At 43.4% G+C, this 15,961-nt stretch overlaps 1 protein-coding gene across 1 annotated transcript in view; it reads left to right on the top strand.

Moving 5' to 3' along the window:
- The window catches only part of RRM2B (ribonucleotide reductase regulatory TP53 inducible subunit M2B), a 53,818-nt gene extending 52,399 nt beyond the window's left edge, over positions 1 to 1,419 (top strand). The window contains exon 9 of the mRNA XM_039526117.1: positions 805 to 1,419. Coding sequence (XP_039382051.1) covers positions 805 to 813 — 9 coding nt within the window. The 3' untranslated portion in view covers positions 814 to 1,419. The remainder of the gene's footprint in view (positions 1 to 804) is intronic.
- The last annotated feature ends 14,542 nt before the right edge of the window (positions 1,420 to 15,961 follow it).

The following is a 15,961-nucleotide window of genomic DNA, read 5'->3' as shown; positions in this document are numbered from 1 at the left end:
TAGGGACAGGGATTGAGCAGACCTGGATTGCTGGTGATAGGGTCCCGGAACTTGGTTTAGCAGACACACCTGGGTTCCCCTGACAGCCACTGGTATAGTGGCACAGAGCTTCGAGCCAGGGCTGAACATTGTCCAGAGCAGGCCATTCACAGGGGAAATTCTTCCCTGCCCATCTCTAGCCATTTTAAATCCATTTTGCACTGTAGGATTTAGCAGATGGGAGAATCCAGCCATTGGGCCTGATTCTCCTTGTGCACATAGTAATTCTAAGCCAGTGCATCTCCTTTAATTCCAGTGGAGCGATTTCTGATTCATCTCAGTACAAGCAAGAGGAGAATCAGATGTACCGAGTGCAAGGTGGGAGTGTCTCTTCCTTCTCTTAGGTCAGAAGGCTGCCTGGAAAGCAGGGATTTGGAGAGAATTTCTCTTTCGAGTTCTGGGCTAAGATAAAAAGAAACTTGGGTTGGGGGAAAGCATGATGAGAAAATGAGCCTTTTGTGGGCTTCCTGGAGAGGGAAAGTTAGAAAACAAAAGGGAATTTTCTTTGAGACGTGTCTCGGGTAAGGAATTTTCTTCAGCATAGTTAGTTAGCTGTGGCTGTGAGTTGGCTTGAATTAATCTGATATATGTTAGTGAGTGGAGGAGTGAATTTATTCTAAAAGCAGTTTGGTAAAGAAGTTCAATCCTTGGTTGCAAATTGGACAGAGGGGGGAAAAATAGAGCTACTGATGAGCTAAACTGAATTTAAAATAGTGGTGCAGCCTGTGTTTGATTAATAGATATTTACAAAATGTTCATTTACAGATAGACTGAGACTATCACTGTGTGTCAAGCCTCCTCATTTCCCAGGACCAGGACAGCAAAAGGAAGTCTTCAGGGAATCCCAAAGTCCAGCAGGGAACTTGGAAGTCTACAAGCAGCTACCAACAATTTCAAGGCTTGCAGGGTCAGATCCAATATAAAATTATTCCCATTATGTAAAGCAAATGCCTTTGGAGAGGAATATAAATGCTATGAAGCATTTTGAGCTCTGCATTCTTTATTAGAGGCTGAACTGAGACAATGAATTAGAAATAAGAGGCATATTACAGAAATGAACTTCAACCAGTTCAAGACATCTTAAATAGAACAGGTTATAAAAGGTGGTGGTGTTTCTGCACTATAATAGGAAATATTCCTGCCATTTGATGAGAGACTTACTCATCTTTTATTGATTCCTTGAGTGCTTAAGAGGTAAAGAGTTAAACAATAGCTTAATAGGCTGCCTATAGTCTTGAATGTGCTTACTGAGCAGTTCCACCCCTCGTTCGTATTACGTGAAGCAGAGGATATTTTTATTTGTACAACCCCTCCTTAAGTTGTTTCATTCATTATAATGGTGTTGTTTCCCGTGTTTACTCATGCAATACGTTAATGGAACTGTTTGTAGGTAGTTTGGCTTTAACATGTATTAGACATTAATAAAAATGTATAGGTCACATTTTCAGCTAAACACTCTGGAGGAGACTTTTCCCAATTCATTTCTAGGTGACTTGGTTTCCTTGGAAACCCACTTCCTCCAGCTACATTTTCATGGCTGACCTTTACTCTGGTGAAATCTACTTCACCCTTTCAACCTTACCTCATTCTCATATCTAAGAATCTGTCCTCCCAAGTCTCATACACAATATATATTTTGTGGAGGCAACAAAGAAGCCTTTTATGTGTTACCCCATCTTTAACTGGCTTTTGGCCTTCTAGGTGCACAGAAGTCTTTGGGCCAAAGATGCAGTTTGCCATGATAAGCCCTTACAGTGCAGGTTAGCAGTGATGTTGACAAAATGCCGGGATGCTCTAGGTTCTACTGCATGTTGATCCTGTGTTGGCTGGTTCCCCCTGGGGACACTGACAACAGCCTTTCATTGCCACAGTCTGCTGAGGAGGGGAGTGTGTGCAAAACAGCACTGGAGGTCTGGCATAGAATCATAAAATGTAGGGCTGGGAGGGAGCGCAAGAGGTCATCAAGTCCTTGCTTTGAGGCAGGACAGGTGTTTGTCCAACCTGTTCTTAAAAACTTCCAGTGATGGGGACTCCACAGCCTCCCTTGGATACCTATTCCAGAGCTTAATTATGCTTATAGTTAGAAAGCTTTTCCTAATATCTAATCTAAATCTGCCTTGCTGCAGATTAAACCCATTAATTCTTGTTCTACCATCAGTGGACATGAAGAACAATTGGTCCTCATCTTGTTTGTAACACCCCTTAACATGTTTGAAGACTGTTATCGGGTCCACCCAAGTCGTCTTTTCTCAAGACTCAACATGCCCAGTTTTTTAAACTTTTCCTCAAAGGTCAGGTTTTATAAACCTTTTATTATTTCTGTTGCTCTTCTCTGGACTCTCTCCAGTTTGTCCACGTCTTTCCTGGAGAGTGGTGCCCAGAACTGGATACAGTACTCCAGCTGAGGCCTCACCAGCACCAGTAGAGTGGGGCAGTTGCCTCCCATGTCTTACATAGGACACTTCTGTTAATATTCCCCAGAATATTAGCCATTTTCGCAACTGAATCACATTGACTCTCATTCAATTTGTGATCCACTATAAGCCCCAGATCCTTTTTCAACAGTACTACCACCTGGCCAGTTATTCCCCATTTTGTAGTTGTGCATTTGATTTTTTCCCCCTTCCTTTGCACTTATCTTTATTAAATTTCATCATGTTGATTTCAGACCAATTCTCCCATTTAAGGTGCAGTTGAAATCAAATCCTGTCCTCAAAAGTGCTTGCAACTCCTCCAGGTTGGTGTTATCTACATATTTTATAAGCATATTCTCCACTCCATTATCCAAGTTAATAATGAAAATATTGAATAGTACTGAACGCAGGACTGTGGAACCCCACTAGATGCACCCTCCCAGTTTGACTGCAAGCCACTGATAACTACTCTGAGTACTGTTTTTCCCCCAGCAGTGCATGCACCTTACAGTAGTTGCATCTAGACCACATTTCCCTAGTTTGCTTATGAGAATGTCACGTGAGACACTATCAAAAGCCTTACTAGAATCAAGATCTATCACTTCTATTGCTTTACCTACTCCCATCCATTAGGCCAGTAACTTTGTCAAAGAAGGAAATTAGGTTGGTGTGGCGTGATATATTCTTGACAAATCCATGCTGGCTATTCCTAATAACCCTATTATCCTGTGGGTGCTTACAAACTGATTGTTTAATAATTTGTTCCAGTATTTTTCCAGGTATCAAAGTTAGGCTGACCGGTCTATAATTCCTTGTGTCCTCTTTGATGATCCAAGAACAGGGTCAGCATAGAAATATCAACTGCTTGAAGGGTTGACCCAGAAGGAGGGAAGAAAGGCAGTTAACAAGGTGAGTCCTTGATGGAAGAGCCCAGAGCTTTTAGAGGAAAAGAGGCCCCACCCATTAGGCTGCCAGAGTCTCCTCTGCAATTATCCTTACAGAATGGCCGGGGCTCATTGTGACTTAAGAGCTTTTGTATGGACGGCAGGCCCATTATTCTTCCTAAGATGGTTGGAAGAAAAACCATGAGGGAGATGGTAAGTCAGCAGGTCTTTTACATCCCTCTCCATCTCTCCACTGTGAGTTTCCTTGCTGGACGTAGTCCTTGAGGAAACACCATATGAATTTTGATAGAACAGTGACTGTGAGTTGTTCTCACATTTGCAGCCTTTAACGTGTTCCTGGAGTTGGGGGCAAGAGGTGGCACTTAATGTCCCTGGCACATTAGTTGGGTGATTTCCTTTTCATGGGCCCCCAACGACGTGGGCAATGTGAGGCATTGCTGGGCCATTTCTTAGTTTCCTGGACAGGCTCAGTGTTCCACAAGGATGGGACCATTATTGCTTATTTATATATTGAACTGGACACTGACACAGGAAGCTTGGATTCCTAAGGACAAGGTCATTGCACTAAGGGAACATATGGCAAGATTAAAAAAGGAGGCCAAGGTAATGTGGAAGAAAAGCTACCCTCTCGTGTTTCCTTGTGCACAGTGGTTGTGCACCGTATTTCCTCCTCATTTCTTCCACTGCTTTTTTACAGTCACACCCACTGCTTCATCTAACTACATTTTTTTTGAGGGCAGGCTAGGGCACCTTATTTGGTTTCCTTTTCTCATCATAACTCTTTGTGTGTCAACCAGCCTTCTGTGCCATTGTATGCTGTAGGGCAACATACAGCCCTTAGGAAATATATGATGATAAAATCATCATCACTGATGTCATCAGTCACTGGGTTTGCTTTAATGCTTTATTTACTGTATCCTGTATCCCATCATGGTGTCATTTCCCTAACTCACTGCCACAGGCTACTAGTCCAACAAAAAACTCAGTCAAAATACATAGGGGAAATTTTGTGCACAGTTGCTGAGCTATTGTAGAAGATGTCATGCTAGAAATTTGGCTAATTACTGTATCTGTTTTCAGGAGGAATTCATTAGGCAGAGATCCATCTGCATAATTATGAAATAACTATTTTTTTCATCCTGTCCTTAATCTCTTCACTTTCATTTCTTCTATTGGCTGATTTCATTGTCCTCCAGCTCATTAGACTGGCAAGCTTTAAGAAACAGATCTTCATGACAGGTAGGTTTTTCCAAGCTCTTCCAAACCCACTCTTTGGCTATTGATAGTACTTATGAACATGTCCTCAATGCCACTGTACTTAGCAATATATCATCTTTCTCTCCTGCATCTGTTCTATGTAAGTGGAAACATTAACATATGCTGGCTGGATTACAAAATCCAAATGATACCACACGAAGCAGGAGCAACTGCCAAGCAGAGAGCAGTTGTTGCCACTTTGATTTTCTTTCTGTCACAGCTGTTAATCTCTTCCAGTTTTGGTGCTGTTGCTAAGCATAGCTCTGAATTAAGGGGATCTAGGCCGTCTCAAGCCAACAAAAAATAGGCTAATTTTTGCCTAGGAAAAGGAGAAAATGTCTTTTCAGATCATTTACCACTCTAGGTAATAAACTGGAAAGACTGTTAGGTTACCGCAGTTGTATGTGCTTCAGCAACACTTTTTTTAATAGACATGTACAATAAATCAGACTCATGGAAATGTAGGACTGGAAGGGACATCAAGAGTCACTGTACCTTCCCTAAACTGTTGTACAGTATAATGTGTTTAGCCTACGGGCAAAGCACTTTCCATATTCTTCCAGAGGGAATGAAATATCACACACTATGGGTCAGATCCTCAGCTGATTGATGGGCACCACAGAATTCAGTAGAGCATTGATTTACATAAGCAGAGGACATGGGCCATCCATTACTGGCATGTTGCAACCAGGGTCGGGAGGAGCATGTCCTCTCTCCACTTTTCATGTCCTCTCTCCAGTGATGAGCTGCCAAAATATTAACAACAGGTTCCCTCCTCCTCACCCCATGAGGGGGTCGTGGCTGCCCCCCCTGGGACTCCTGCCCCATCCAACCCCCCACATTCCTTGACACCCCCCTGGGACCCCTGCCCCGTCCAACCCCCCCATTCTCTCTGTCCCCGACTACCCCTGAAACCCCTGCCCCTGACTGCCCCCCACCGCCCCATCCAACCCCTGCTCCTTCCTGACTGCCCCCCTGGGGCCCTTGCCCCCATTCAATCCCCCTGTTCCCTGCCCTCTGACCGCTCCACCCCTATCCACCCCTCATAACCCCCCAAACTCTCCTGCCCTCTTCCAACACCCCTTCCCTGCCCCCTGCCTGGAGCTGCTGGGCCAGGCCAGGGGCGCTCAGCCAGGACCAGGAGCCGGGCTGGAGCCGGGGGCGCTCGGTTGAGACTGGGCTGGGGCTGGGAGCGCTCGGCCGGGGGTGCCAGGCCGGAGGGAGCCGCTTGGCCAGGACCAGGAGCCGGGTCAGAGGGAGCCGCTCGGCCGGGCCGGGCTGGGCCGGGCCGGCCGCACTTCCCCTTCCCCCACACCCCAGTTTACCTGCGTGCCTCCTGCTTGTTTCAGGCTTCCCGCGAACATCTGATTGGCGGGAAGCAGGGGAGGGAGAGGAGAAGGGGGGTGGAGCATTCAGGGGAGGAGAGGGAAGTGAGCTGGGGCTGGGGCGGAGTGGACAGCTGCCGAAGCTTTTGTTAAATAAAGCCCTTATAGAACTGGTTGTCCTGGAACAACCGGTTCTAAAAGGGCTTCTAAATTTAACAACCGGTTCCTGCGAACCAGCTCCAGCTCACCACTGCCTCTCTCCCCTACTACCAGCCCTTGCCCCCTCTGACACCCCCCGGGAAGTAGATGTTGAGGGGAATTTTAGGACTAGGCATAATTTCCACTATGTTAGAAGTGTTGCAACCAAACCACAGCACCCAGCAGTATGTCAAAGTGCTATAAAATGTATGTCCCTGACAGTTGTTTATAAAACCAAGGACTGTTAAGATGGCCTTTATTTGCAGACTGAATTCAATATGAAATGTAAAGTATTGCTGCAAACTAAGGTGTAGGTGTGTGATGCTATTTCTTAAAGCAGAACAGTGAAGCTATTGCCTTCTCTGATCAGTTGTATGCCCAGAGCAGGCCCATGAGAGTGCAGGCTATGGAAGCGAAGGAGTGGGAGGGCTAGTGCTAGCAAAGATTTCCGTAAAATTGGTCAAATGGATTCAGTTATTTCTGTGGTCATTCTGGAGACCATATCTGGAGCTGTGGCAGCCAGCCAGCTCAGCTGTTAATTCTATAACAAAAACAAAATACAAGACTTGAGCACACACAATGCCATAATCAAATTCAGTGGTAGCTAACGCCCATTGTGGCACACTAATCTCAAATTGTCATAACAAAGCAAGGTGCCACATCAGCTGCTGCCAATCCTTTTTGCCTAAATATACCCAGGGAAAACCCTGGCTGGAAGACAGTGGGAAAGGATACAAATGGTAATTTTGGAGCAGGGGGAGTTAGTGGTCCACCTCTTCGCCTACAGCTTGTTGGGATAAGTTTTTTCCTCTTTGTTTTTTCCCCCCATATAATTTGACTGTTTAGATTCAGGGGTTAGTGTATATAAACTCTGGCGCCTATATCATGATGACAGAGAAACACATGGCCCAACTTTGTGCGATTTCTGTTGAAGTCAAGGGATTTGATTCTTCTCTGACTTACTACAATTGTATGGTGGTGTATTCTAGTGATTTCAGTGGCGTTACTCCTGACGGAGGTGGTGTTAACATGTGTGCAGGTGCTGGAAGGGATATGCAGAATGTTTTTGAATAGCTCCACTCTTTCTTTCAGAGACATATGGGACAGAAGTTTTGTGTAGCTGCGTATGTGTCCTGAAGACTCTTACGTGGCATCCCATTCTGTCACTCCTCATATTCAGCATGCACACGGTATCCACACCAATGCTGAAATAATTAAATTTTACACACAATCATAGAAATGTAGGGCTGGAAGAGACCTCGAGGTCATCTAGTCAGATGCTTTTAAAATCTTTAATAACAAATAATATAAAAGGGCACAGAGATCCCTTTCCTACTGGTCCCATGTACATAATAGGTATGTGAACATCTGTCATGCCCATGACATGGTGAGACAAATATCCTACTCATGCACAGTAAGGCATCAGAATCCCATTTTGGGCAACCAAGTCTAAAGCCATAAGGCCTCAATTCATCCCTGCGCTGCTGTCAGTGGATTGGGAGTGTACTCCAGGGGATCCTAGGTTGCGGGTTGCTGTATAGGGGAGCCATGACTCCATAGCATCCTTTTCCTCCCAAACATAATAGCAGGAGTGGGTGCAATGGAATTTTAGGAGCAGAAAAAGGGTATTATGCCTGGCATTATCCTCTGTTGGCCCCATGGCTATTCCAGTGGATACCATCTGCAGCTGCCACTATGCAGCAGGGAAGGAAATGAAGAACCAGAGCTTTTCACAGAAAAGCTTGGCCCTTCATGGACTGGAAGTGCTGTTCCCTAAATCTTAGGGATCCACATGATGGAGAGGCTGCACCCGGAGCCTTTTGCACAGCTCCCCTGGCCCCTCTTGAGGGGAAGATTTGATAGAGAATCATGAGGTGAGCCTCACTGAGTTACTGGACCGCCTCCTCACTTCCCAGGGGGTATTTCCATGGCAGGGTAGCAACTTGCAAGCAAATTACCATGTTGGGAGGGTTTTCTTAAATCTGTTGATTGGGTCTCCATAGGACTGGGCAATGCTGTGAAGCACAAACATACGTTTCCTCCTGAAAATTGACTGTATCACCCATGGTTTTTCTCCGTAGTTAGATGCATGACGACCTAGGACTATGCAAGTAATGAATGGACTAGTCACTAAATGAATGTGATTGTTTGTGCTGAACTATAAATAGACAGAAGTAGTACAAATGGGAAAGTACCTGAGATGTTACCCAATTGGTTTCATTACTCTGTTAGTTTGGCATATTTCTTGGGCTGGTGTTAATGAAAGGGGAATATTGCCTCAGGAAAATGCAGGGCCATCAGTGAGACATCTGTAATAAACACTAGGATGCAGTGTGGGCTAAGAATATTTAAGGGAGATATATTCTGTGCTATGACCAGGTCTGTTGGGATCAATGTATATTACTTACTAGCTTTTTATTTAAATATCGTATAGCAGGGAGGAGGAAGGGTGACTCTTAGGATTTCCTATTTGGGGATACAAATTTCCTATAACACAGTTGCTCAGCAGCAGCCTGTTGGCTTGATTGGAAGTGCCAATATATACTGTCAATCTCATATCAATGATTTATTCATTTTTCACATTGCTGTTAAGTAGACTTGGATACCTCCGTTCTGGAGGGCTACATCTAGCTGCTCAGGAGTGGAATTAATATTTTTCAACTTCTGCTTTATGAGGACAATACAATTAAGTTGTATTTTGAAACTGGGAAAAAATAATGAGTCTGTGTCTCTCGCTCCTCCAGCTCTTTAATAAGGTTTCTGCTTCAGATCCAGTTATAGACCTTTTACAAAATCATCGCTGTGTGTGTCTTTGTATGCAGTAGTAGTGTAACAGTGTTGGTTTCAGGACATTAGAGAAACAAAGTGGGTGAGGTAATCTCTTTTATTGGACAAATTTTTGAGCTACAAAGAGCTCTTTTTTCAGACCTGTGTAAGCTCTAAAGCTTGTCTGTCTCACCAACAGAAGTTGGTCCAATAAATTATATTATCTCAACCACTTTTTCTGTCTAGATTAGAATAATCATAAAGTGGCCTATTTCAATTTACACCTTTCTGTTAGTAGCTTTTCCTGCTACACCTCTTCCAAATCCTCAGCACACCAGCAACACCAGTATAATTTCCTGGTGTAAATTACACCTTGACCAATCAATTTAGTGTAACATATAAACTGAGAAAGCCAGAAGGTTAAATTACATCAAGTTAGCCTCCCTTAGATTCACTCAGACTCATCTCTAAACTTATTTCTGCATCTCTGGGAAACCCAGGAAGCATGGGTGGCTCCAGGCACCAGCACAGCAAGCGCATGCCTGGGGCGGCAAGCCGCGGGGTGCAGTCTGCCGGTTGCCATGAGGGCGGCAGTCAGGTGGCCTTCAGCAGCATGCCTGCGGGAGGTCCGCCAGTCCCGCAGTTTCGGCGGTAATTCGGCAGCGGGTACGCCGAAGGCGTGGGACCAGCAGACCTCCCGCAGGCATGCTGCCAAATCTGCGTTACCAGCGGACCTCCCGCAGTCACGCCACCAAAAGTCACCTGACTGCTGTGCTTGGGGCAGCAAAATACATAGAGCCGCCCCTGCCAGGAAGGAATAAGGGCCATATTCCAGCTTTGGGTACATACATCAGTGGGAGCCCTCTGATAGGCTGTCTGAAGCCAGGACTTTACAGATATATAGTTAACTCTGAACCTGTAAATCTCATGGATTTGCCAGCATGCCTGTGTTGTTCACTACTTAAACATGGAGAGAGTTTTTTTCAGTATTGTGTTTTAGAAATGTTTAAGCTGGTGACTATACCATAACGATCTCATTTTAAAGAGTCAGGTGGCAAAGCTTTCTCACCCTTCATAAAAGTAGCAAAAGAGAGGAACCCTTGTAGATGTTCCACAGATGTTTCTCAAGTAAATAGTTCCATGAGATCTGTGGATAGTAAATACAGTGTCCAAATAGACACAGCTACTCCACAGGGATCAAGTTAGAACTACCAGAATCAGAACTCTTTGACTTGGTTACTTCTCTCTGCCCCTACAGTAATAAACAAATCTAGGTTTCAGCAACACCTAACTCTAGGCAATATGGAGGCAAATAATTGCTAGTCCTACATACCAGGATAGATTTTGATTATTGAAAAGAAGGTCAAGAGGTGAATTGATCATGGTTTCTAAGTATCTACAGAGGGAAAAGATACGACACTAGAGAGCTCTTTAATCAAGCAGGAAAAGGCATAATGAGATCCAAGAGCTGGAAGTTGAAATGAGACAAACTCAACTGGGAAATAAGTGCAGTTTTTGAAGTGAGAGTAATGACCCACTGGAATAGCATACTAAGGCATGTCTTTTCATTTCAGGTCTTTAAATCAAGGCTGGATGTCTTTCTAAAAAAAAATCCCATAGTTTAACCACAGGTTATTGGACATGTGAGAATTACTGGATGGAATTCTGTGGGCTGGGTTATGTAGGAGGTCAGACTCGATCACAGTGGTCCTTTCTGGCTTTAAAATTTATGAATCTATGAAGAGAAACTTTCATAAACAGAGCCTCACAATGTTGTTAAGGATGCCTCAACTAAGATCTCAGAAATGGAGTGAAAACTCCCCAACAGCAAGTCAACTTTAAAAGGTGCTTGGTCCTGAATGCACTCTAACTGCCAGTAGATTGTACCTAAAAGGAATAATTGTCTGCTATATATGTCCTGGCTATCCATAGGAGACAGATAATTGCTAATGAGACACATTATCTTTCACACAAAGTCAAGAATGCTTTTCAAGCACCCTCCCTACCCCACTCCAAAAAAAAAAAAAAGTAAAATCCCTTATCTTGCGTTGCTGCATATAAAAGATTCTATATGGAATAACTGTTCAAAATATCATTTCACAAGGCGATTACTAGAAATGGATTAGTTGACTAGAAAATAAGATTTTTATAATCCTTTAGTAATTTGTTGTTTTGACCTTTTGCATTTAATTTTTTAAATTGTAGGTGGCAAATGTTGGACAGGTGGGATGACGATGAGTGATGCAGGAATTTATAGTAGTGGGGAACTGGTTGAATCCTTTAACTGATCACTTCCGGATTAAGGGTCTGTGATTCTAATTCATGCTTATGCCCCTTTATACTGCTTTTGCAGCCTACAGAGGGGGTGGCCTTAGCATGGGTGTCATGTAAATTTAGTCTCATTTTAAGGCTTCTTTATATTATCAGACCAGTGTAAAGGGGTCTTAGTGTAAATGAAAATCAGGCCCTTAATCTTTGGGTTTTTTTATGTTGTCTCAGAGACACAATTCCTTCCCTGGATTGCTCCTAGGGCAGCTCCTGTCGGCTAGAAGCAATGTCTCAATCTGGGTTAGGGTGGAAGGATAGCTTAGTGGTTTGAGTGTTGGCCTGCTAAACCCAGGGTTGTGGGTTCAATCCTGAAGGGGGGCTATTGAGGGAACTGGGGTAAAACCCAGTCTGGGGATTGGTCCTGCTTTGAGCAGGGGGTTGGACTAGATGACCTCCTGAGGTCCCTTCCAACCCAGATATGCTATGAATCTGGCCCTTAATAAATAACATCTTTTTTTAAGTTCAATATCTGTATTTTATTAAATTTTACAGAACTGCATGTACTGTATTACAAGACAGAATTGCATTAGTGATACATAATTTCATTTCTGGTCAGACTTCAAATAATTTCCATATTCCTGTGAAACTAATCTCAAGTCACTGTGCTTTATCTTCCACACTATCTGTCTTTCTGAGATGTAATATAAAAACACTCCTCACACAAAACACAGGCCATACAGAGTATTAGTTAATAAAGTATAGCAACAGACCATTCACTTACTTGCACAAGAATAAAATGCACTCTTCATTTAGACTGATGCTAATGCTCGTTTATATTCTTCCTTTCATCCCAAAAGGATCCTGATGTAGTTTACAAACTGATATAAATACTCTTTATTGGCATAACTGCATCCACTGAAACATAGTGGCTTAGGTGAAATGTGGCAACTCATTAACAAGTGCACAGAAATACTACTCAACTTTACATTTGAAACTTCCAGGAGAGGCTAAATAGGCAGGATTACCCAAATTGGATCTTGGTTGTGACAGGTTAAACCCAGTCATCTACCACTCTTACGTAGATTTCTCTGGAAATGTTAACAATGCCACATAATTAAAAGATGGCAACACTAATATTCCTGTGGCTCCTAACACCACGTTGAAGAGCTGATTCAGTACTGATTTAAAGGATGGAATGCCACAACGGAGGAGTTTGTTCAGGAAATTATACCAGTAGAATTCCCTGTGTGGACATTCTTACTCTAGAATAAGAGTGGCTGCTTTCAGTTTAGCTTGAATCATAGACTGTCAGGGTTGGAAGGGACCTCAGAAGTTCATCTAGTCCAATCCCCTGCTCAAAACAGGACCAATTCCCAACTAAATCATCCCAGCCTGGGCTTTGTCAAGCCTGACCTTAAAAACCTCTAAGGAAGGAGATTCCACCACCTCCCTAGGTAACCCATTCCAGTGCTTCACCACCCTCCTAGCGAAAAAGTTTTTCCTAATATTCAACCTAAACCTCCCACACTGCAACTTGAGACCATTACTTTTTGTTCTATCATCTGGTACCACTGAGAACAGTCTAGATCCATCCTCTTTGGAACCCCCCTCAGCCCCCATCATATTGTATGTATAGTTAGGGTTTTTTCCAAATGTGCATTACTTTACATTTATCCACATTACATTTCATTTGCCATTTTGTTGCCCAATCACTTAGTTTTGTGAGATCTTTTTGAAGTTCTTCACAGTTTGCTTTGGTCTTAACTATCTTGAGCAGTTTAGTATCATCTGCAAACTTTGCCACGTCACTGTTTACCCCTTTCTCCAGATCATTTATGAATAAATTGAATAGGATTGGTCCTAAGACTGACTCTTGGTTGTCCCTCTCCATTCTGAAAATTTACCCTTTGTTCCCTGTCTTTTAACCAGTTCTCAGTCCATGAAAGGATCTTCACTCTTATCTTAGTTTACATAAGAGCCTTTGGTGGGGGACCTTGTCAAAGGCTTTCTGGAAATCTAAGTACACTATGTCCACTGGTTCCCCCTTGTCCACATGTTTGTTTGACCCCTTCAAAGAACTCTAATAGATTAGTAAGACATGATTTCCCTTTACAGAAACCAAGTTGACTTTTGCACAACAAGTTATGCTGTTCTACGTGTCTGACAATTTTATTATTTACTATTGTTTCAACTAATTTGCCCGGTACTGACATTAGACTTACCGGTCTGTAATTGCCGGGATCACCTCTAGAGCCCTTTTTAAATATTGGCATTACGTTAGCTATCTTCCAGTCATTGGGTACAGAAGCCAATTTAAAGGACAGTTTACAAACCATAGTTAGTGCCGCAATTTCATATTTGAGTTCTTTCAGAACTCTTGGGTGTATGCCATCTGGTCCCGGTGACTTGTTACTGTTAAGTTTATCAATTAATTCCAAAACCACCTCTAGTGACACTTCAATCTGTGACAGTTCCTCAGATTTGTCACCTATAAAGGACAGCTCAGGTTTGGGAATCTCCCTAACATCCTCAGCCGTGAAGAGTGAAGCAAAGAATTCATTTAGTTTCTCCGCAATGACTTATCTTTAAGCGCGTCTTTTGTATTTCGATTGTCCAGGGGCTCACTGGCTGTTTAGCAGGCTTCCTGCTTCTGATATACTTAAAAACATTACCACCTTTTGAGTTTTTGGCTAGCTATTCTTCAAACTCCTTTTTGGCATTTCTTATTACATTTTTGCACTTAATTTGTCAGTGTTTATGCCCCTTTCTATTCATCTCACTAGGATTTGACTTCCACTTTTTAAAAGATGCCTTTTTATCTCTCACTGCTTCTTTTACATGGTTGTTAAGCCACGGTGGCTCTTTAGTTCTTTCACTGTGTTTTTTAATTTGGGGTATACGTTTAAGTTGAGCCTCTATTATGGTGTCTTTGAGACGTGTCCATGCAGCTTGTAGGGATTTTTCTCTAGTCACTGTACCTTTTAATTTCTGTTTAACTAACCCTCTCATTTTTGCATAATTCCCCTTTCTGAAATTAAATGCCAGTGTTGAGCTGTTGAGTTGTTCTTCCCACCACAGGAATGTTAAATGTTGTCATATTATGGTCACTATTTCCAAGCAGTCCTGTAGAGTTACCTCTTGGACCAGCTTCTGCGCTCCACTTAAGACTAAATTGAGAATTGCCTCTCCCCTTATGGGTTCCTGTACCAGCTGCTCCAAAAAGCAGTCATTTAAAGTATCGAGAAATTTTGTCTCTGCATTTCGTCCTGAGGTGACATATACCCAGTCAGTGTGGGGATAATTGAAATCCCCTACTATTATCAAGTTCTTTATTTTGATAGCCTCTCTAATCCCCCTTAGCATTTCATCATCACTATCACTGTCCTGGTCAGGTGGTCGATAATAGATCCCTACTGTTATATTCTTATTAGAGCATAGAATTACTATCCATAGAGATTCTGTGGAACATGTGGATTCATTTAAAATTTTTACTTCGATTCTACATTCTTTCACATATGGTGCTACTCTCTCCACCACCCCCGCACAACCTGTTCTGTCCTTCCAATATATTTTGTACCCCGGAATGATTGTGTCCCATTGATTTTCCCCTCTCCACCAGGTTTCTGTGATGCCTATTATATCAATATCCTCCTTTATCACGAGGCACTCTAGTTCACCCATCTTATTATTTAGACTTCTAGCATCTGTGTACAAGCCCTTTAAAAACTTGTCACTGTTTATTTGTCTGCCCTTTTCTGATGTGTCAGATTCTTTTCTATGTGAATGTTTCTCATCTGATCTGGCCCATACTTTATCCACTTCCATCCTTTTCTCCTGACTATAACCTGGAGATTCTCTATCAATAGACTCTCCTCTAAGAGAAGTCTCTGTCCGATCCACGTGCTCTGCTGCAGCAGTCAGCTTTCCCCATCTCTTAGTTTAAAGACTGCTCTGCAATCTTTTTTAATATTAAGTGCCAGCAGTCTGGATCCACTTTGGTTCAGGTGGAGCACATCCTTCCTGTATAGACTCCCCCATCCCAAAAGTTTCCCTAGTTTTTAATAAATCTTAACCCCTCCTCTCTACACCATTGTCTCATCCACACATTGAGACTCTGAAGCTCTGCCTGCCTACCTGGCCCTGCGCGTGGAACTGGAAGCATTTCTGAGAATGCTACCATAGAGGTCCTGGATTTGTCTTTCCTAGCAGTCTAAATTTGGTCTCCAGGCTGTCTCTCCTACCCTTCCCTATGTCATTGGTATCTACATATACCACGGCCACCGGCTCCTCCCCAGCACTACACATAAGTCTATCTAGATGCCTCGAGAGCTCTGCAACCTTTGCACCAGGCAGGCAAGTCACCATACGGTTCTCCCGGTCATCACAAACCCAGCTATCTATGTTTCTAATGATCAAATCTCACATTACTAACACTTGCCTTTTCCTAATGACTGGAGTTCCCTCCCCCGGAGAGGTAACCTCAGTGCAAGAGGATACCCCAGCATCTGGAAGGAGGGTCCCAACTATGGGAAGGTTTCCCTCTGCTCCCATTGACTGCTCTCCTTCCCTGAGCCTTTCATCCTCCTTAACAGTGCAGGGGCTGTCTGACTGGAGGTGGGACAATTCTACAGTGTCCTGGAAAGCCTCAACATACCTCTCTGCCTCCCTTGGCTCCTCCAGTTCCGCCACCCTGGCCTCCAAAGCGCATACTTGGTCTCTGAGGGCCAGGAGCTCCTTGCACTGAATGCACACATGCTCCCTGCCCACAGGACAGGTAATCATACATGCT

Source organism: Mauremys reevesii, linkage group 2 (genome assembly GCF_016161935.1).
Source record: "Mauremys reevesii isolate NIE-2019 linkage group 2, ASM1616193v1, whole genome shotgun sequence".
NCBI lineage: Eukaryota > Metazoa > Chordata > Testudines > Geoemydidae > Mauremys > Mauremys reevesii.
The sequence above is the reverse complement of the archived record's forward strand: the minus strand, read 5'-3'. Positions and strand labels throughout refer to the sequence as shown.